At 35.7% G+C, this 22,206-nt stretch overlaps 1 protein-coding gene across 1 annotated transcript in view; it reads right to left on the minus strand.

Moving 5' to 3' along the window:
- Nucleotides 1-22,206, minus strand: part of ITGBL1 (integrin subunit beta like 1) — a 149,261-nt gene that overhangs the window by 73,231 nt on the left and 53,824 nt on the right. The window contains exons 3-7 of the mRNA XM_026066556.1: nucleotides 14,018-14,164; nucleotides 9,951-10,073; nucleotides 6,842-6,982; nucleotides 3,963-4,103; nucleotides 141-287 (exon numbers count right to left, since the gene is read on the minus strand). Coding sequence (XP_025922341.1) covers nucleotides 141-287; nucleotides 3,963-4,103; nucleotides 6,842-6,982; nucleotides 9,951-10,073; nucleotides 14,018-14,164 — 699 coding nt within the window. The remainder of the gene's footprint in view (nucleotides 1-140; nucleotides 288-3,962; nucleotides 4,104-6,841; nucleotides 6,983-9,950; nucleotides 10,074-14,017; nucleotides 14,165-22,206) is intronic.

Here is a 22,206-nt window from a genome sequence, read left to right on the forward strand (position 1 = left end):
AATTTATGGAGGGGTGACTCATACACAGTGAGCCAAAAAAGTCCACATTTTTGAGAACTAGTAACACTGGCCATCTTTAAAAAGTCAGTTAATGAAAGTATGTTTTCACAGCATGAAAATTCTTCCAAAAATATACTTACCTCTTCCAGAGCAAAGTAAATTAGAATTTCCTTGGCATTTCTTAGCACTTTCCTCAGCTGGCAAAGGACAGGAACGTGGATGTTCACACTTCTTCCCGGTCCATCCTTCTTTACAGTCGCACCTTCCACAATTACATTGTCCATGACCTTTATAATGAATACAATTAAAGATTAGACATCATACTGATGATAGGTACTAAAACCTCATGATAATATGAACTTTATCTAATTTATGGTTTCATTAAATTGTCAGATTGGCAAAAAAATATAATCAACTCACTATATCTACTTTTTGCCTGACAATGACAATCACTCCATTTGAGCCATATTTTCAAGAAAGCCTGAGCATCAGCAAAAACATGTCTTACCACAAAAGCAAATATTTATTTTATGAGCTCAGACAGAAAGTTAGATGTTCTCTTACAAGCTACACATAGTCATCATTCACTGGACACAGGACCCCAAAGCATTGCTCTGGTGCACATCAGCCTATCCAGTTTCTTCTTGAAAACCATAGCAACACACATTTTATAGCTTTCTCTAGCTATATTTGTGCTTTAATACTGGCTCATAATGTATGTCTAAAACATACACATTTAGTTCACAAGGAGAAAATGGGATGAAGCAAGCATTATAGAAGTTATCAGACTAGTTCCTGGACTACCCATCCCATTTAGTGTACAAGAATGACTGTTCTTTACATTACTTATCTGTTTTCCTTGAAAAGTGTTAAAGGCTTCCTCTTCTGTCCCTTGAACTCATGTGTACCTGCTGACAGGTTGAGAACGGGACATATTTTCTCTGTCCCACATAGATACCTATGAGAGGATGATGTTCTTTTATATATCTTCTTTGACAGAGCCACAGCAAATGAGCTAATGAGACAAAAACACTTGTCTTACTATGCAAAGGAATTTCCGTATAGAAGCCTTTTTTTTTTCTTTCCCTGTCAAGTCATTAAAGTTATTCTCTTTAAAAAAAGAGAAGCCTTTTAATATTGTGAACTGAACATTTCTGGAAAAAAATCATTCATTTAGATACTGAACAGTACTTCAGATCTTAAAAGAAGGCACCCAGTCACCAATATGAGGTACCGCAAATTGACAGTCACTCTAAGCCATATGAAGCTTCAAGAAGGAGCTGCCACTGTGTGATGTTAAGTCCTCACAGCAGGGCTGCCAATTCTTATCACTTGAAGTTTATGAAATAATCATAGCATTTTATTCAACTACAGTAAAATTCTTATCAGTAAACATGGTTTCCCATCATTTCGATCCAATAATTTGGACAATGGAGTTTTCTGCCTCTATCTATTAGGCAGGCAGAACAAGAAAGGAAAAGTTTTGCATCAGTCAGTTTGATGTAGCTCTAAGCAGAGTTGGGTAATTTCCCTAATCTAAATAATCCCTCCTGGATTCATCCTAAAATTAATTTACAAATAATTGTTAAAACCTGAAAAAGATGAGGATGTTTTGCAGATACACCTAACACCTGCATATACTTTGCACACTAAGTATATTTATTTCACAGAAAGCAATAAACAGGCTGTCCAATTAAAATTCTGCTAGTGAATCCTTGATTTAATTACAAATTCTGCCCATCTACCACAATAAACTGAGATGAACACTGATGCATCTTGTCTATTTTTGAACAGAACTAAACCACAGGGCTATAAGACATTGTTCACACTGGTCCAGGTGAAAATGTGGAGAGCTTTGCACAATCTATTTTAGGAATGTAAACTTGGACGGCCAGCTAAGGCTAAATTAGACTTCTGTTCTAACTGTCATGGGGAAGAGAGAAGAATAAGAAGAGGTACCCAACTCTGGTGATTAGATAGAAAAGCTAAGCTATACTTAAACATCATTTTCAGTTACATGAAGCAAGTCATATGAGTACCATCTTCTGTATCTATAGTAAAGTTTGCTAAATTGCAGTTACGCCTGTGTAATAAAGAACACTATCACAGTCCCCAATCCAATGTCAAATGCCAATATCTTTCCCTTCTCCCTTGACCCCCCCCACACTTGCAATTCTTTACAGTTTTCTTTGCTTTCTTACAACCACTACACCTTGGGTGGCAGCAGCAATGGCAACAACATCTGGGAAAGAGACAGTTCCAGACCTGTTTCAGTGATGCAAGATTAGCTCTAGGTGCCACAGGTTTGCTCTAATCTAACTAGGTATAAAACTCTTGCATTCACCCTTATCTATAGAACACATTTACCACATTGCTTTTTTAGGTTTGTCTTCCTTAGCTGATGCTGATGCTTTGATCAGTCCCAGAGCGCTAAAAAGATATTCAGCAACATGGTAATAGCTTCAAAAATTGTCAACATCCCAAATTCAATACTCCTGCTGCTCTCATGACTGCAGTTCTACATCCTTCCAGGATATTAATCAAATGCGCCTCTGTAACATTTGGAGGTGGTCAAAATGGGAGCAAGAAAATGAGTCAGTTAAGATTTTCAGAAATGTTTATTTTTCCTTTTCATTTTGTTGTATGAAATTAGCTGTTGATTCAGAAAAATTGATTCAGAAAAATTCAGAAAAATTGATTCAGAAAAATTGATTCAGAAAAATCAGAAATTAGCTGTTAATTCATCAACATTTTTCAAAAAAATGCAGCTGAAAAACCTGTCACATCTATATCAGGTGAAGAACAAGGGTCTAAGAATTGTACATATCATGTTTGTTTCAGCCTTTTCTCCCTATTCCAGGCACCTCCTATGACCTTTCTATGTGGGATCAACCATGCTAGTAAAAGGAGGAGAATATACCTCTTGTCGGGAATTTTTCATTATTTTTCTTGATGTAGCTGCATTCTTTCTATTATTAATTAGGTCAGGTCAAATTTCTGCAGGAGATTGTAATATTAGTGTTGACAGCCTGTAATCTATCAAGTCCCTTTGAAATCACCTTCACTTCTTTTTGCAAAATTCCTGCATGCACAAATTGCATGCTGTGTATTGATCAAAGTCGTCCATGCCCAGCCTTATAATCTTTAACAGTAACTATGCAAAATTGTAGTCAAGATCTTCCTCAGAATCTCAACTGCTGTTAGTGGATGCATGGAGCATCAGTTCAAACATCCTGCAGTCCTTGGATGGATCATGAATATAGCGCTCTGAAGTAGGAGTAGAAGCAAAAGGAAGGTGAAAGTGTCTAAGATGTACAACCAGTGGTGTTCAGCTGGACTGCATATTCCTATCTTTGACATACTGATGCTCTACTTGTTCTTAGGTCAATTGGTATTCTCACAGTACTGTCTTCCATTAATGTTAATACCAATTTCCTTCAATTTCTTCCTGTTGCTTCTCTCTCTGCCATATAATATGAAATAACAAATACAATATGAGATAAAAAAAATTTAAATTTAAATATGCCCAAGGTAGGATATATATATTTCAGAGTTTCAACCATTCTTCAGTTCATGTAAGGCTACACAAAACACAATAGCATTAGAAATGAACTAAGAAATGCTTGTGATTTTTTTATAAAGTTATGCTTTTAAATTTTATTTTTTTTAATTTTAAATTTAAAAATCCATCCGTCCATCTGACAAAAGCTGTCTGGACACAATCCTGGGCAACGTTCTCTAGGTGACCCTGCTTGAGCAGGGGGACACCTCTCCAGAGGTCCCTTCCAACCTCAACCATTCTGTGATTCTGTGATTCTTTGATCCCAAGAAACAGGTAAGGCTTGATACTGTTTTAAGCTTGGGAAAATAAGAACCAGAGTACTAAGGAAGAGCAAGATCAGACCAGTTGGATGCTTTTGTTATAAAACTGTACATAAGTTCCTTTTATAGACATTACTCACCTGAACAGAAGTCATCAGAGTATCTATCATATACTGCTTTGCAGTTTCTTTCATCACACTCACAAGTATCTCCATGAACATCTCCCCAATCACCAGTTGGGTCCACATCATGACATGTGCATTCACCACATACACACGTGCCTAGAAAAGAGAAAAAAAAAAGAGACAGAGGCAGAAGATTAACCGAGCAATTTATATTAATAATAGTTTGATTACAGGAATTTACACTTGAGATTATTCTGCTCTCACAGGAGTGCAGCATCAAAGCTGAAAGTGTTAACCATGAACATATGCTCATCTTCTACAATTTAAAACATTTTACGATTATTTAATAGTAATACTTTTTGCAATCACGTTGGCTTCTTGTTCAAGTTTCTTTTTGCTGTTGAGCCCTATTAGGGGTCAACAGAAAAATGTATGCACGGGATAGTCATGAATCTTCAGCATCAACAATAATTTGGGCTGACACTAGCGACAATAAAATCAATCCTTTTTAAATGACTTGGGCACAGTAGATAATTAATGATTGCCAAAGCATAAACAGTTAAACTAGAAGGAAGTCCAAATTATAACCCAGCTGAAAATGACTGGGAGGTGTTTGTTAACCTAACAAGAACATCAGCAAAGCTCTACATGCAAACAGTGCTCTTTTCACTTTGCCCAAATCAATACTCAGAGCCACACCCAGCTGTTTACATTAGGAGGTGAAATGTTATATATAACTGAGGTATTTCTTTGGCATAACGTTATTGATACACAGAGAACATATATCCTACTTTCTTAGGAAAAGTCCGAACAAAACAGACTTTTCCTTATTCAAAAATCCAAATGTGCTTGCCAGATAGCCCCACACCTCTGAAAAAAGTGACCTTTTTTGGCTTCTTCCTCAGTGCCAAAAAGCCTTGCTGCTTTTTCTGAAAGGCCAACAGATAAAAAAGAAGTAGCCTAACCTCTGAAATGCATGCAGTCCATTTCCTGGACAGTAGCTTCATTTGTCTGCTATTCCACCAAAGACTTCGTCATCTTATTCAGATTACTCCGAACAATATAATGCATTTGAGGAGAACAGAACAGGGTAACTAAATACTGCATATAGATATGGACACATTCTCTAAAAGGAGAAGGACCATGCAACTGTGCATACATGACTCTCTACATGAAGCAGGAACAGCTGTTGCCCTGTGTAGTACTAAAGCCACCGAGATAGCCCTGAAGAAATTTGCACCGGATTACTGACACTTTTACAATTAAGTGACATCACTGATGGAGAAAAAAAACGCAGAAAATGAGGAAATACCTCTGGACAGTGATTGGTCATCCTCTCCTTTCACCCAGAAATGACTTCACCTTGAATTTGGATCATCTGCCCTGGATACTAGAATGCATATCAACATCTCACCAAAATTAAAAAAATCTAAAGGATCACATGTGGTCTCAGCTAGTTGACTAGACAATTGGTGGAGAGACAGACAATTCATCCATCTTGCCATTGAGGGAGGCTAGATAGCAAGTTTAGCCTAGATATTTAACTTCTTGAAGGTTCAAAACTGACAAAATGAACTCTACCTGTACCACAAGACATGTAAACATGGGAAACTGGGTAAACAGGAGTAAAGAGAATAGAAAAACTTTGTTGGAAAGCAACTTTAGGTAGTCAAAAGACTACAAAAAAGTTTATTCAGATAAAATCACACATATATGAAAAGCTAAAAGTACTTATAGAAGTATCCCATGAATATATCTTTGTATAGGAGTTTRTAGCTATTCAGAGTATCAGCTATACTATTCATCCTCATTTCCCCCAATCTTAATGTGAATTTAAAGAAATACCTGATTGTTAAAATTTCAAAATCCCTTTGACAAGAAATTACTTTCTCAGTGGAAACAAAACATCTGTTCTGGCACAGTTCTATATTTATTATTTCCAGAATTACATAAACTTCTTTACTGTTAAAGTTCCAAGACTAAATGAGCCTACATGATCTCTGTATTTGAGCCAATCTTTCATTTTCCCCATAATTAAGACAAGAGAGTTTTCTAAATGCTCTCAAGATAATTAGATGTTCACACTATAGCAGGTTTTGTCAGTAGAGATGTTTTTTGGAGAGGTAGCTACAAGACTTGCACTTATATTCTACTGTAATCATTTTGGACTACCGCCAAAAAAATAACATGCTCTTTTAACTCTGTTCATTGAAGCCAGAYATGGCAGCTGGTGAATACCAATCTTATTTTGTACTATTATTTTTTTCCAAATTGGTAAAATTAAACAGAAATATTGTGGGAAATTCAAGTTCTAGGGCTTCAGGCAAAAAAAAAAAAAGTAATAAAAGCATTGTTAGGTATATCTGTCCAGCTCCATACATATGCCACAACATTGTTACTGAACATTTAGTTGTTCTTTCAAGTTACAGTGGAAACAACGAGCTTTGTGTTTTCATTTTCCCTATTCAGTTGTGGGTCCTCAGTCTTCTTTAAGAGTAAATTCACATACACTCATGTTGGCTTTACAAAATCCATCCAAAGTCAAGAATCTGTTAATATTTAAYTTTCCAGGACAGGTCTGTCACCACAGCAGATATACTGATATAGTATCCTGCTCAGTCTTACTACAAAAATGAGGGATGAGGAGAGCTTTCTATTCTTGGGTCAGTTTCATCTAAAATTGGGTGCAGATATGTGTAAGTTTACACATAAATACATACATACATACATATCTACTCATTCATTTAGAAACGTATACCCAGATTTGAAATAAATCAGAACAAACTAAAAACTATTAGCAAACTTATGACCTACGTCCTAGTGCAGAAAATACATACTGTAAAATAAAAGCAAAATATATAAATATGTGCAGAAGAAATGTGTGAATGACACACCTCTGTTGCTGCAGATTTTGCCATCTGGAGATGTGCATCTTTTCTTGATCTCCCAAGGGGTGATGTCGCACTGAAATTCACATTTATCTCCATGCCAACCAGCCTCACAGTAACAGTTTCCACAGTAACACTTTCCATGGCCTTAACCCCAAACAAATTTTATACAGTGAGAAAGAGGCAAGTTTTTAAAAAGCATTAACAATTTAACCATTTTGATCATTTTTTCTTCTAAAAACTTTTAGTGCTAGGCTCAGAATAGAAGCAATTTATAGCCTGTATTTCTACATAAAATAAGACAAAGGATATTTCAATCATATCTTTCCCCAAATCTACTTTATATAATGTTTTCATTTAACCACAGTCCTGCAGTAAATAAGCACTATGAAAATGACATTACCATTTTTATATTTCTAAGCTTAATATTTGAACCTTTATAGGTAAATTTGGAAGACAGTAAATGTAATAGCTAAAAGTCAAGCACAACTTTGGATATTGAGGTGGGACACATTCTTCCACAGTACTGGACACATCTAACAAAGTACTGTGTATTTTCAACTCCCCAAATAATTCCATAAGAGGTATCTTTTAGCAAGCTGTCTACATTGTTTATGACTTCCATTGTTATCTATTAAGATGATTTTTGAACGTAGATAAATCAGTTCATGAAAAATAAGATTTGGTAAAATTAAGTTTTTAGATATTCGTTCAACAAACCACACATCTCCTGAAAAGATACTTGGGTCATCTGAGGTTTGATGAAACCAGCTCCTATATATTCCAATCCATTCAGGTACTTCTGCCATGTGCATCAATGGCACAAAGTATGTAAATTAAGTAACTGCCACCCTTACTAATCTTAAAGCTGGAAGTTAATTTCCTTACTAGAAGGAGCCAAGATCAAGTCAGGATCTTGACCTTTTTTCACTCCAGGTACATGCTAAGCTTGGTGGACCTGGTTGTCTCTACCAGAATGTAGTCAATAGGTAGCCTTGTCAGGAGTGCAAATTTAGAACTGTGGAATACTTTTTTTTGTTTTTACAATTACACGTGGAATAGTTATTATAATTATTTGATTACATGCTGAACAATGACAGAATAGAAAAGCTACTATATTACTTAGATAACTAAACAACAATTTTCAACATTGCTTATTACCAGTTGGTTGTTCTTGAACGCTGAACCAGAAGTGAAGGGAAAAATTATGAATAGTTTTAGGGAAAAAATTAATTTGAACTATTGGTAATTTTTGCAGATAAAACCATCTCTTCTTCTTTCTTCACTCACACTCATATAGTCCTCAGACAAACATGATTAGGTTCACCGTTTTTGTGGAGAGTATCCAGGGACCACTGCTAGGTATGTAGAGCTTTTCTGCATCAAAACACCATTCCTTCTTTCCTTCTTAAATAAACCTAAATAATTTATGTCGTGGAAATAACATAGAAGAAAGGAAGGGACAGAGCACATCAAGGAGGCACCACGACGGAAGACAGAAACTGTGATCAGGGGGTTGGGATTTGCTTTTTCTGCTACAAAATTATATAACTTTGACCTTTCGTTCATATGCTGTCCATTTTTTCTGCATGAGGCTTGGTTCAGCATATGGGTATGTGCTGCAGAGGTTCATGTTAGAAAGATCTAATATTCACATGCATAAACTTTTCAACTTAGAACAACCTAATCCAGTCAAGCATACCAATACTTAATATTTTATAATATTTACTTTAGAAGACTCCAAACCTAACATAAGCTATCAGAGCTTTTTATACTGATGAATCAAAACATTAGAGACTTGAATATACCAATTTTTTTGTCCTCTTATACCAGTATACCTTGATTTCCATGAACATATAAAACTAGTTTATTACAGAGATGCAACTGGTCTGGAATATGGTATCACTTAATGAAGCAAGGAGAAACAAAAAGCTAGGAAAAACTTTTATCATCATGAGCAATATAGGTGAGGAAAAAACTGACAAAAAAATAGCAGTAAAATAATTTACTGGAAATAAATAAAAGATGAATTTTTATCATATTTGGTACAAGCAAATAAATACAAGTAGGATCACTGGCATATAAAAGTATTGCCCTCCACTCATTTTATTTTAGGTAATTACTTGATATATTGGCTTCTACTCCTGGATTAGGACTTTGGAGAACAATTCTTTTATCCTCATTTAAAATCCCTCCCTAATCCCAAGCAAATAAGTTCTTTTTCTCTTCAAAAGGACTTAAATAAATAGAATTTCTTTTGTTCTCTGTGTATGGATAAAGACAAATAAAACTATGATGTCATACAACTACTCCCTCTCTCTCTATATATAAACCTATATGAGTGTATGAATATTGTAAGAGCAGTTCTGAATCCTACTTTATGTATACAGATACAGGATGCATATGTAAAGCTTGAAATATATTTTCAGCACTTTCCAGCTCCCTAGTAATAAGCCTCCCTAGTAATATAGGCAACGGCATTTAAAATGCTGTAAATGGCATGTATTACACAGTATTTAATTGTCAAACTCCTATTTTATAATGAAATAAAAGCACAGCTTGAACTTCATTTGCTTTTCTAACTGCAGAGTGCACTACATCTTTTTTTCTTTCCTTTCCTATCACAGATTAGATTTTTTATTCATTCTTTTCCTTACCCCTTTACATTCCCTGAAATATTTCTGAGTTCTCATCTTTCATTTATTGTTCGTTATTTTTGCTTCCTTTCCCAAAATTCTTAATAACCTATCTTATTTTTTCCTCTCTCTCCCTCCATCCTGATCTCATCTGTGCCCTAAAGCATTCACATTCCTCATTTTCTACCAAAGACAACCATACTAAAGTAATTCATACCATCCTCTTTGCACTTCTTCCAAAAAGAGGAGGATGCTGCAGGATTTCTTCATGCTTTAGCCTCTTGTTTAGTTCATTTTCACATTGGAAATTCCCACTCAACAATTTAAAAGCAGTACCCTTGCAAATATAATTGCTTTTTTTTTAAATTCATATGTGCAATAAAGACATTTTATAGGTTCATACAGTAAAATGGTTTTATAACACACTATATTCATCTTTGTTTCACCATTCTTCTTCTTATACTTACTAAAATACATACCTGTGCAAATCTCTTCTGTTTCATCATCTATGCATTCTCTGTCATCACATTCACAAAATTTACCATAGACCAGTCCATTCCCTTCTGAGTTCACGCATTTACACCTGCCACACTGACATGTGCCTGTAAACATTTAAGATCATACTTAGTGACCGCAATTTAATGAAAGAGTTTCTTTGGTCCATCAGGGATGTTATACATTTTACTTCTGAACAGGCTGAAATCTAAAGATAATCCAGAAAAATAAAGAAAGGAAAAAAAACATAAATAACCCATATCAATAAAAATCTAATCTCATCTGTAAGTAAATAGGACATTAAAGTGACTCACTCATAACAAGCAGTATCTTATTTTCCTAGGTAAAATTCACTCCTAGAGTTGTCTGTCTGACCTCATACACCTGAGGCACAAAGTCAGCTTTGGAAATTATATCCTCAACCCACTGAAAGCAGAAAATTGAACTTAGCCATCTTCTCAAGAATGAAGTCTGATTTTGTTCAGCTCCACAGCCATATTACATGAGGTGAACATGGCATGGCTATTGAGGTCCTTAAAATATGTTTGGGTGAAGTCACAAAGTTCCCTTGCACTCTAGTCTCCAGCTCCTTTTCTACAACTATCATATGAGGAATAAGACTTAAAAACAGAGTCTTGGAGAAAAACTCAGGAATCAAATGAAGGAAATGTTGGTGAGGAACAACTCCATGAAGAACTTATGGCCAGATGTCAGGAAAAAATGACTCAACCTAGAAAGCAATTATCACAGCAATATATTTAATTGGACAACAGACAAGCTAACTGCAGTGAAATACATTCGTAGCATCATTAAAAAACATAAGTAATATAATAGCATACCAACATAAACACCACACTGTACAGTTTTACTGCAAAATGCATGTTAAAAGCCAGGATTAAACAGCCAATTCCCTGATATTTACTAAAACTCTTGATAGCATTCTTCACTTATATTTTCATGTAATTTTCACCAACCACTTCCTGTTTGCACACTATTAAGTTTCTTTTTTTCCAGATATGCTGATGTCCAGACTCTGGACGGCTCTCTTTGAAGAATTATAGGGACATCCACAATAACATCTTGCTATTTGAGGACTGGAACCTAATTTAACTTTATGCTTTTAGGGCTCATTTTTCTCCAGTTTGTGGGTAATGTCTCAGAAGAAGTTAGGCCTTACAGGAAGGTAGACATACAATAAGACAGATGCTGACTCATCACTACAGCAGGACAAACAGCTTACAAATTGAAAGCAAAAATAGGATGTGTTTGTGCCACATGAGACTTGTTTGTGCCACAGGAGACAAGCGAGTGGTTTGACATGGGCCTGCCTGCAACTTTCACTTGATGTAAGCACCCTCAGGACTCCCAAATGCTTTGGGACCCTAGAGCTGGATTTTCTTAGAACATAAAGCAGAACAGAAAACTTTCTGACATAAATAACTCCTGAGCTCTCAGACAAAGAATAGAAAGGAGTTGTAAACAAACATCTCTTCTGTCACATCTGAGCCTGATCACACATTTGCTTCTTGGCCTTTTCACTAGGGTCCTGTTGCCTCAGCTCAGCTGCTGTCTCTCTCTACAACCCACCCTCCAAAACAAAAACCTCTTTTTTCTTGCTCCCGAGGAAAAGCACAATTAYCCCTTTTCCCTCAGAGATTCCACCTGACCTGGAATGTGGCTGCCAGGAGAAAGCCAAAGACTGATGTCTTCTATGCCAGATGACTATATTATGTTTTAAAGGAACATAATGCACAATAATATATAATAGCTGTGAATAAGCAGTTATAAAGAGTTATATGGTCACAAAATAACAAAAATACCATAAAATGACATCAGAAACAAACATATTATCATTCTGATTGTATGGGACATCCCTCTTCCCTACCTCTATCACCTTTATTCAAATTGGAAGGACAGGAACTTTGTGTTTAACTGGGGCCCTGCTGTCAATGGATCTGTAGAAACCGTTGCAGCTGTCACTGGTATGCCAGAAAGTATAAATTTTAAAGAAAGATATAGGAACTTAATTCAGAAGATTCAAACTCTTTGTTACATACACATACCCATTCTAGCAAACAAAGTTACTGAAAAAAGCCCTTCAAAAGAGAAATTTTATGCTAATATTACATAACTAGTTTGCAGAAACCATTTTAAATTTCAGCATTACAAGTATTCATAATACTACTTTACTAACCATAACATTTATCCAAACAAAGAACAGAAGAACAGGGCTGTGTGGCATACATGGCCAATCTGAAAAAGTTAACTCTAAAAATGTTTGCAAGAGCTAAAATAATAAAATAACAATATAACTAATAATATAAATAAGCTACAGAACTAGGAATATTTGCTGCAATTACTTGGAAAATAAATACAAATAAAAATTTTGAGAAAATTGACCTGTATACAGATAATTCACAAACAAGGAACAAGATAAAATTGTAAAATGATTCAAAAACTGAACATCTAAAGAGGTCAGACAGACTGTATCCTAAAAGTGCCTATTTCTCCCCATTAACTAAAAATGGACATTGCTCACATAGATAATCTAGGTTTTAGAAGGATGAGTGCCCTAGTTGTTCTGACATCTGATTAGGAGTAGTTGGGTCATAAAAGCTAATTTTAAGATGGATGTTGGTCAGTTCATGAAAGGAATTGCAATAAACGGGTAGCTGTGATAGCTGTGACAACAACTCATGTCACCCCTTCATGCCTTTTATTGTCAATTTAAAAAGAGAGCTCAGATCTCTAAAGCAATGGTGGAGGTAGCTCAAAAGGCAATCCCATCAAGACAGCCTGTCAACAAAATGTGGTTACAGCTCATTGAAGTTACTCCAAACTCCCTAACCAGTCTCACTGTAATTCCTTTCCTGTCTAATACCAGCAAAACCAAAAACATCTACACTCTTGTTCTCATCCCACAAAACACTGACCTCTTAACCACTTTTGGTTGTTGCTCAGTTAGTTTGGTTTTCCTGCGAAGACTCAGCAATAAACAGACTGGGCTACTTCTACCCAAGAAGAGAAAAAGAAAAAAAGGTCTTAACATTCTTGTTTAAGTACTTTGGCTGATCACAAGCAACTGTATTTATTTTTGAGAATCAGTTTCTCATTTAAGACTTCTCATTAGCCAAAAAATCATGCATTATACATAATCTGTATTATTGCCATAAATGACATGTATCATTTACTCAGTATGTTGTACATTTAGAATTTTAAGTTAATTTTAAGTTTTTTTAAGTAAAAAAAAAATTGCTTATCTCTTACTGTGAGAGCCTAGTTTCTCTGTAGCAAGTCCCACAAGACCAGCAATAGTGAGTAGAAGTGGGGTTCTTCAAAAATTCTCTCACTGRCAGATCAATGTCATTGCTAGCAAAACTAGAAGACAGTTTCTTGTCTCAAACTTGATTGGTAGCAAATGACCTTTGAAATTTTAAGGTTGTGCAGCAAAGTCTTCTAAAAGGTTCTCTCTTTTTCCTCTAATTTTGATAAGGAAAGGAATTCCTACTTAAGTTTTGATGGATTGTAAAATTAAACAATGAGAGGAGAGTTACCAAATCAGAAAGGTGAAGATGAAAGTACCCCATTAAAAAGATTCAGCAAATCTTCCACAATTGTGAGTTTCAATAATCATTGTTACAGCTCGCAGATGTCTTGAAAAATTGTACAGCTTATAAATGCCCTGGAAAAATATTTTCAAATGCTGCCTTTGCATGCTATTAACACACCCCAAAAAATCTAAATCTCATTCTGTATTAATGCTATTAGCACAGCCTTTTGACAGGCAACATACATGTCAGAGCTGCAGTTTCCTCAACCTGAAATAGTTATGGATAAACTAGAGTACTAAAGTAGGCATTCTGAATCATTGCACGTAACGTGAACAGAAACAGACCTATAGGAAAATTTAGCATTTTAGGGTATGTACATTTATATCTCAGTCTCTTAAAATATACTCTGCAAAACTCTTAATTGCAAAAAATAGCGGTGATGCTCAAGATAACACAAGGAGAATTTTTTAAGCCATCAAAACCAACAAAAGAYATCTTACCTGCACCAGAACAGATGATATCTTGAGAATTCTTACACATTTCATTGCTTTTCTTCCGTGTAAGATTGCAAGTAGTTGGATACTGACAAGCTTCACCATACCAGCCTTCATCACATTTGCACTTCCCACAGTCACACTTCCCATGGCCTAGCAATGGGGGGAAACAGTGTGTCAAGTCCTTTTTTTCATTCAGACAGTATATTTTCTAATCCAATTTTTAAAATAGATCCCATCAATTATAATTTTAAATGAATATCATTAACAGATTCACTTGAAGTCATTCAGGTGCATTATTATAAACAGCCATGAATAGGTATGAATAGGTCTTAAATATAAAGAGACAACTGAAATCTCCATGACTTTGAAATTTAATGCATTTTGATAGGTCTACATACAAATGCCTGTTTTTAAAAGGAATACAGAACTAAAACATCCTGTATGAATAATGGGCTTTTTTATTACCTTCACCTCTTTCCCATTCTTGTATTTCTCTACTGTTAACTATTATTAACACAATAAAACTATAATTGGAGAGATTCCCTTCACATTTTTGGCAAGCTACAGGCAAAGAACAGCTAAATACAGTGTCCTGAGGACCCATGAATTAGCTATTATGGCACAAAGCCAGCTACACTTGCAAGCAATAACTCCACCATGCAGCAACGGTTGCAGCTCCCACCTCTACTAAAAGGCGCAAATCCTTCTTCCTGCAGCCCCCTCTGGCTATCAATCCCTCCAGCCCTCTCCCACCTCACCCCCAGACTTGGCTGCTGCTGCAAAACTGACTTTTATCTTTAAATATTGACACAATACTGGCAATGTGGTATATTTTCATCCTAACAGGACTCTATTTACTTATGACTATTTGCTAGGCTATTTGTGAAGTATCTTAAAGAAGCAATCCAACTGCTCCATCTATTAGGAGATGGCATGCTGGGATTCCATCAACTGATTAATACATTGCTTAAAATTTGCAATATGTCTAATAGCATGAAGATTTATAACAGCGAGGAAAGTTTGAGTTTTTAAAAATTATCCAATTTTCTTTATAAATGCCCAAATATTTAGATGAATTGACAATTTGCACTATTTATGTTGCACATTAAGCATCATGTTCCAGATTCGATTCTAGGTATAAATTACTATCGCTTAATTCTTTAGCATTGCTTTACAATTTTAGGTAGCAAATGTACAAACATTTTTAAATCTTTTAATCTAGAATATTCAATTTTAAAATAAATACCATTTGAATGTATACCCAATTGACAGAAGAAGAATCTTTTCCAATAACTACATATCAAAAATAGAATCTTAACAGTCTATTTTAAATGCATCTATTGCCTTCAGTTAGAATCAGCTCCCTGAAAATACAAACCCAGTCTGCTGCCAGTAATAAGGAATTTAAATAACTCCTGTAAATAAAATGTTTTAAAGAGAAAAAGCAGTATCTTTTTGTTGATAAAGAAATTTTTTTTTGCCTTCCAAGATGGTTCTAAGACAAGATACAATTCAATAGTTCAAAAAACATAGTTCAGAAACACAAGAGAGTTTCACATTAGTGCTTGTTTTAAAACAGGAGCTGCCACCTTCTTAAAAATTGCTGAATGCCTGTCCAGTGGAAAAGGAGAAGAAAAAAGACTGGGACATAAAATATTTAATTAAAAAGCTACTCTTGTGAGTATTCTGCTTCACTGATAGTCAATGGCATAAGCCATTCTGGAAAATGAAGGTAAGTCCTAGGGTGTTTTTAAAAAACTAGAGACAAAACATAACCATCTGCCTGTATTTTCCTTCTTTTGAAACAGTACTTATCACAATAACTTTGGCTCTTCCATGTTAGGCACTCTTCTGATTTAACAATTTGATGTCTGCTGACGAGGAAAAGAGGCTTTAATAAAAGGAGGAGGACTGATTGTCCTGTTCCAATTCCTAAATGACAGAGCAATTCAGAAGCCACTGCTGGTTAGTTCTGGGGGTCCAGCAGCACTAACATCTCTCAGTGAGAGATGCTTTAATCTAAGTACACTGGTGCATAAAGAAAAAAAATTCACTTAAAATTAATATGGCCTGCTTCAAGAAAATTAATAAAAGACTTTCATGAGGGTAGTCATGCAGAGCAGTTTGGGGCTTTATTTAACAAGAAAATACATAAAACTGAAATTAATGAAATTGAACTGGGAGAAATAATGGAATATCTCCTGCATGCAACCCAGAACAAACACAAATAATTTAAATAATATGAATTTGTAAGATTGTATTTATAACTTTTACCTTAATCCCCCCCTTAAAATAACCTAATTTTGCCAATTGGATAATTTTTCAATTTGTAAAGCAAGGGCAACATTTTGCCCTTTTTCAGCTGGACATGTATATTTTCTACCATAGGAAATTCAAAAATTTGGGTGAGAGGATTATATTAAAGTGCAGAAGGACATAAAACTACCTGCAGCAGCTTCTATAACTCCCTGCATCTTCCTTGTCATATATATAATGCTGTAGATCTGCAAGTCAGTGGACACAGAAGTCCTCTTCTTGCTTATTTTGCATATCCACTTGCACCAACCACATGGTCCTTCCTCAGGTCAAAAACAGGGATGTGATGGATGATAAATTAAGTATGTGATAGGCTGTAAGAGATTTAGAAAGGGCATCAAAGGTGTCCAGCTGGTTTCAGATCACTTTCAGAAAGGACTGTCTAGGATAATTTTTGTTGGATATAGATCTTTGTATTATTTAGAAAGCAAATATTATGAAACACCAAACAAAAAGTAAATAGCACTCTAAAAGCTATGATGATTTTTTAACTTCTCAGAATATAAATCCTACTATTAAGCATGGAAAACAGGTATCAGAGGATGTGACACAACAACAGAAAACTGAGCTACAAGACCTTATTAAATAGTTGGTCAAGAAAAGCATGTCTCAGAGTGAGTGATGATACATTGGTTCCATTTTTTTTAAAATGGCCATACCATAAATAAATGGCTAAATATAAATAAATCAGAATTTCATTTAAAAAAAAAAAACAGAAAATAAGGGAAACAGTGAAGTGAAGACTCAAGAAAGGATTGGAATTCCTTTAAGAAAAAGGCTGTGGCTGTAGGCTATGAGAAATTTGCAGCTTCAAACATGGAGAAAAGCTTTTATAATGAAGGGCTCCATTTCTGACTAGCTGAGCAATCACCTCAGAGAGTGTATCTGCGAATATACGCAAAGTATATATGCAAAGAGCTTGTGGGGTGGAAAATGAGACTAATATGCAAAGAAAGCTGTCAGATGTCAGAAAATATATGGAGAAAGTGAGAACGGAAAATGTTAGGCAGGATCAGATCTTGCAAAAATTACAAGTACTAAAATGTACGTTCACCATCCAAATAAAAAGAAAACATGAAAAACAGTGGCTTCACTGAGCAGCAAAGAGGAGTTAAGATTAAAGATAATTTACAGAGAGTCCAAAGCAAAATTAATATGGGGATGCTGGCTACAGTAGCAAATGCAGTGTGGCTAATGATAGAGACTATGGAAATGAAAATTACTCATCTAAGATGAGACCAAACAAAGACATAAAACTGTTTGTAAGGAGATGTCTAGTCCAGGAGAGCAGGACCCAATAATCTCCACCCCAGAGTACTTAAAATATTTTCACATGAAAAAAAAAAAAAACCAACAGTCTAATAGCAAAGATTTTTAATGCATCTATCAGGCTGGCAATGGAATGTCTGAAAAATAGAAAACTTAACACTTTTTTCTTTTAAGAAAAATGGATTTACATGATCCAGACAACTAAAAAGAAGCAGCTCTGACCTCACAAGCTATGCAAGGATTTGAAACAAATTGTGAAGGAGAGTACAACCAGAGACACTGAGATAATAAAAAAATGGAATAAAATGAATAATGACTTTATCCCAAAATAGATGATGATTATGCCAAACTAACCTGGCATTTCTCTTTATTAAGATAATTAATATTTTAGGAAAGGGAACACAGGAAATCTAGCTGATATGGATGTAAGCATGGATACAGTGCCACTTAGGAAAAATAAATTATTCTGGATGAGGTGCACTAGAAATGCAAAACAATCTCAACCTGACTCAAGGGAAGTAAACAACATTAGATCTGAAAAGGATATTAGTAGGATGGAAAAAGATTACTGGTGATGTTTCCAAGGACTTTTTTTTTGCACCAATCTTATATTTTAATCATGGTGTTATAAAAATTCAGAATATACTAACCACATTTGAGGATGACAGAAAACTGAAAGGCCTCAGTACAAATGTAAAGAGGGAAAAACATACAGAAGTAACTGGACCAACAGCCTGAGGGTCTGAAGTAATCAAAATGGATTGAAACTAGAAGGACGTGGTGCAAGGTCACACTCCAGAGACAAGTAAAAAATGCTATCGGCTAAGACCTCTCCAGTGGAAACAAGGAGAAGGGAGTGACTATATAGTCATGTAAACCGTGGAAAGATGGTGTGACCTGAGCTGGAAGGGTCCCAAGATGTACCCACTGAAGTTTTATCCATAGAGACAGAAAATGTTAGCAAAGTTGCATCTGAAATGCTACACATAATGTGTGTAAAATGGAGGGTAAATTTAAGCTGGAAAATACCATGAAGTCTCTAATCTTCAGAAGAATGAGTGCCATTTTCCAAGGAAGACTGTAGTCAAATTTTAGCCACTTGCAAGGTTGCAATAGGCTAAGAGTTAAAACATTTCAGCTAAAAGACAGTAATTTAAACCACATTCGTTTGTTTGGGATCACACACTTTATCTTTAGGCTCCCAACATCATTCTAAGTGCATTTATGAAAAAAAAATGTCTTCCTACTACATGTAGGAAAACATAGGGTCCAAAAAAAAAGAAGAAAGGGCAAAACCTCTGAGGAAAGTTCCAAACCCACATTTGATCCACTCGAACTGTGTGTATCCAGGGCACCAAACTGGGAGCCTGATCTCTCTGGGATCCTGCTGTAATCCATCATGAAAGACAGGCACCTCTGCAGAGTGACTCAGATCCTATGTGGGCTGCATAGTCCTTAGAGGATGCCATCTTTCTTCATTAAACTACTGGGCAGCCCATGATGTCGAAAAGGATACAGAAAGGTAAGTGGTTTGACTCTGGAATTTGATGCATAACTAGACACATATGTGTGCAAATAAACATTGTTTCATTTGCCTTCTTTTGCTTCACTTGTCTACACAATAACCTATATCAGCCTCTAAATATTCTGACATACTTTGAATAAGAAAGAAGAAGGATATCAGCTTATTTACAGGTTGATCTCAATCAATTTACAAAAATGAGTATATGACATAATTATTGGGTACAGCAGAAACTGCATTTGATCATTGCCTCCATTTCTATGTTCCTGCAGAAATTATACTTCTCTGCAGTGCTATTGCTATTTCTGTGCCTCCTACTGGAAAAGATTCTCTGCACCTTTGTACCAGTTTTAGCTTACATTTTTTGATTTCCTCTTAATGTTCAATAACTGAAGGCTCTGGTACAGCCTTCAGTTAAACTTCCTTACAGTCAATGCATACAGTCAAACAAATGACTTTTGTTACTTCCCATGCTTTTCCAACCTAGGAGCATGTGTGAAGGTATTCATGTCTATATCTCCTAATTACTTTGTTCACTGAGCAATAGTGGGGCACAAAAAATAGACTCCTTACAAAGACTTAACAAAAAAGAAAAACAAGGGAAGACTCATCTAGAGGTTAAGACTTCAAATTGAAAGAAAGGAGATTGGGTTCAACCCTTGAATCTTTTATTTTCTGGATAACTTCAGACACAGGATAATATCACTAGAGCTCTAAGAGATGAGCCTCAAATCTCCTCTTTATAAAGGTGATAATGATACTTAATTTCCTTATAGAAAATTTGGTAAGGACTAACTTCTAAATGCTTAAGAGCTTCTCAGATGCTATGTAAGATTAGAAATAGCTAGCTTAAAAAAAAAAAAACAGGGCAATGTAGTATCCTTCAAACCACATTTGTCCTTTTTCTCAGCAAGATGAAAAGAGCACTCCCTGTCTAGGGGCAATTGTAAAACTATAATCRCATAGTTGCTCAACTGCACGGATCAAGCTCTTAAATAAATCCTTGGTTCATTAAGCAACACTAACGGAGATACTGCCTTTGGTAGAATAACTATTTATGTGGTTGTGCAGCATTAGTTATAGCATAGTAACTGTCATTACAAGAGAAGTCTCTAACTGCACTACAAAGAACCAGGCTGTTTGACCAGACATCAGAATACACTCAGATGTCCTCACTTTCACTTATTTTTAATAACTGAAGTCCAATTATTCCATGTAAGAACACATTTGGGGCAGTTCCCATTTTTATATTTTAATGAAATCAACTTCCTACAGGCAGGTGAGAAGACTTAGCACAAGGATTTTGTTCTATAATTTAAAGTCAGTCATCAGAAGGAAATCAGCAGCTGGCATGATAATTGAATTGGGCTCATTATTATTCATTTTTAGCAACCACTGAGTGATTCATGAAGTGCTTTTCAAATCTGAAAAACACTTCATGAAATAGGTGAAGAAATACGAAGGACTTGCTGTTGTGGATTCCCTCTTTAAATTGGGCTATTAGCTAGGAAGGATGATTGAATTGTAAGAGCTGAAAACTTTGAGTAAGAAAAGAATTACAACATTGTCCTCCAGTTTTGACCTAGACCAACACAGTAAAGATGTGTTTAATAGATCTTTCCAACTGGATGTCTTTCTTTCATGTAGTTAGCGGAATAGAGTCTGCTACTTCACACCAGTGTAAAGCTGGTGAAAATATTACAGATTACAGTARGATAAGATTAACGATATGGCCTGTTCTGTTTAGCTGTATTTGAGATTCTCAATAACTACGCTTTGCATTCAGCTGAAGAGTTTTGTTAAGTCTCTTGTTCCAGAATTCCTGCGGTTCCTGAAAAAACAGTAGGTTTCACTGCATTTTTTTTTTTAAGTCAATACACTTGAAATGAATCTCTCTTTAAGGTCAGGGGCTTGGCTGGTTGTGTTGTGTTGTGTTGTCTCCAGTGAAACACAGCTGTCTTCTAGACCTTTGCAGTATTACCTGGGGAGAAATTTGGTCCGAAATTTGGTACAGCAATGTAGTGACTTTCACAGAAATGCCAGCTTCTTTTTCTCTCAGGTATTTCTTTCTTTCCTTATGCCAGCTGAATTGTGCAGGGGACTAAAATGTAGATTGGTTAAGGGAATTGATTTGAGTTTAGAAACAACTCACCAAAAATAGGGGGAAGTTGAGGGGAAAAAAGCTGCCTACTGGTAGAGGAACTTTTCAAGCCACTTTTGTCACTGGAACGCCTTTATCATCAAACCACAGACCTGAAGAGAACTGCATCAAAGATTTTCAAAGGAACACAGTAAGCCCAGAGGGCTTTAGGGAGGGGAAGAAACCAAACCTTCATCTGAATATTCCCCAAAAGGCAAGAAACTTTGAACTTCGAAGTTTCACATTAAGCCAAATTCTCTGTGTTTATTCTGGGCATCCAGACTTTGACCTAGCCCAGAATTAAGAATAAGAACATGCAGTGCTGGCCTTTGGGCAGCCTGGAAGAGCGACTGAGACGTGGTCTCCTGCTCCCCTTAAGGGGTATGTGCGCTGTGACAAGGGCACACAGGGTCTGCAACATGGTTTGTCTCTTCAGCTCCGTTTAGTGACCGTTTCCCCCCCCGTCCTTTAAGTCCACCTGAAATGGATTTTCAGAGTTAAAACAAAAAGCAGCGACAAACCATTTCAATTTAATTTCTACCGGACGCAATTTAATAATAAAAACATCATAAACTGTGTGAAACACTAACTCCAACAGAAGTCCTAGAGAACAGATAGAAACAGAAACTGAATTATCTTCTCTCAGTTATAGATACTTCTTAAGGAAAGGCCCTAGGAGATAAAGGTAAAAAATTCCTATTGCACTAGGTGTGCTATGTGTTCCAGGAATTGCTTAGTACAATGTCTTAGTAAACAGCTATTCAGTAGTGTTGAACCCACAGTAAAATATAAAAAATATGCCACAGGTGGGAGTGAGGGCATGACTGCTGATTTTACACTAGTTTCAGGTTATAAATCAACTAGGTATAAAAGATATTTCTATTATACACACTCTGCAATACTACTTCTAGCTATAACCTCTTTGTTCAATGTTGGCACAAGGAC

The sequence above is a fragment of the Apteryx rowi genome, unplaced genomic scaffold (assembly GCF_003343035.1).
Source record: "Apteryx rowi isolate R43461 unplaced genomic scaffold, aptRow1 scaffold_242, whole genome shotgun sequence".
NCBI lineage: Eukaryota > Metazoa > Chordata > Aves > Apterygiformes > Apterygidae > Apteryx > Apteryx rowi.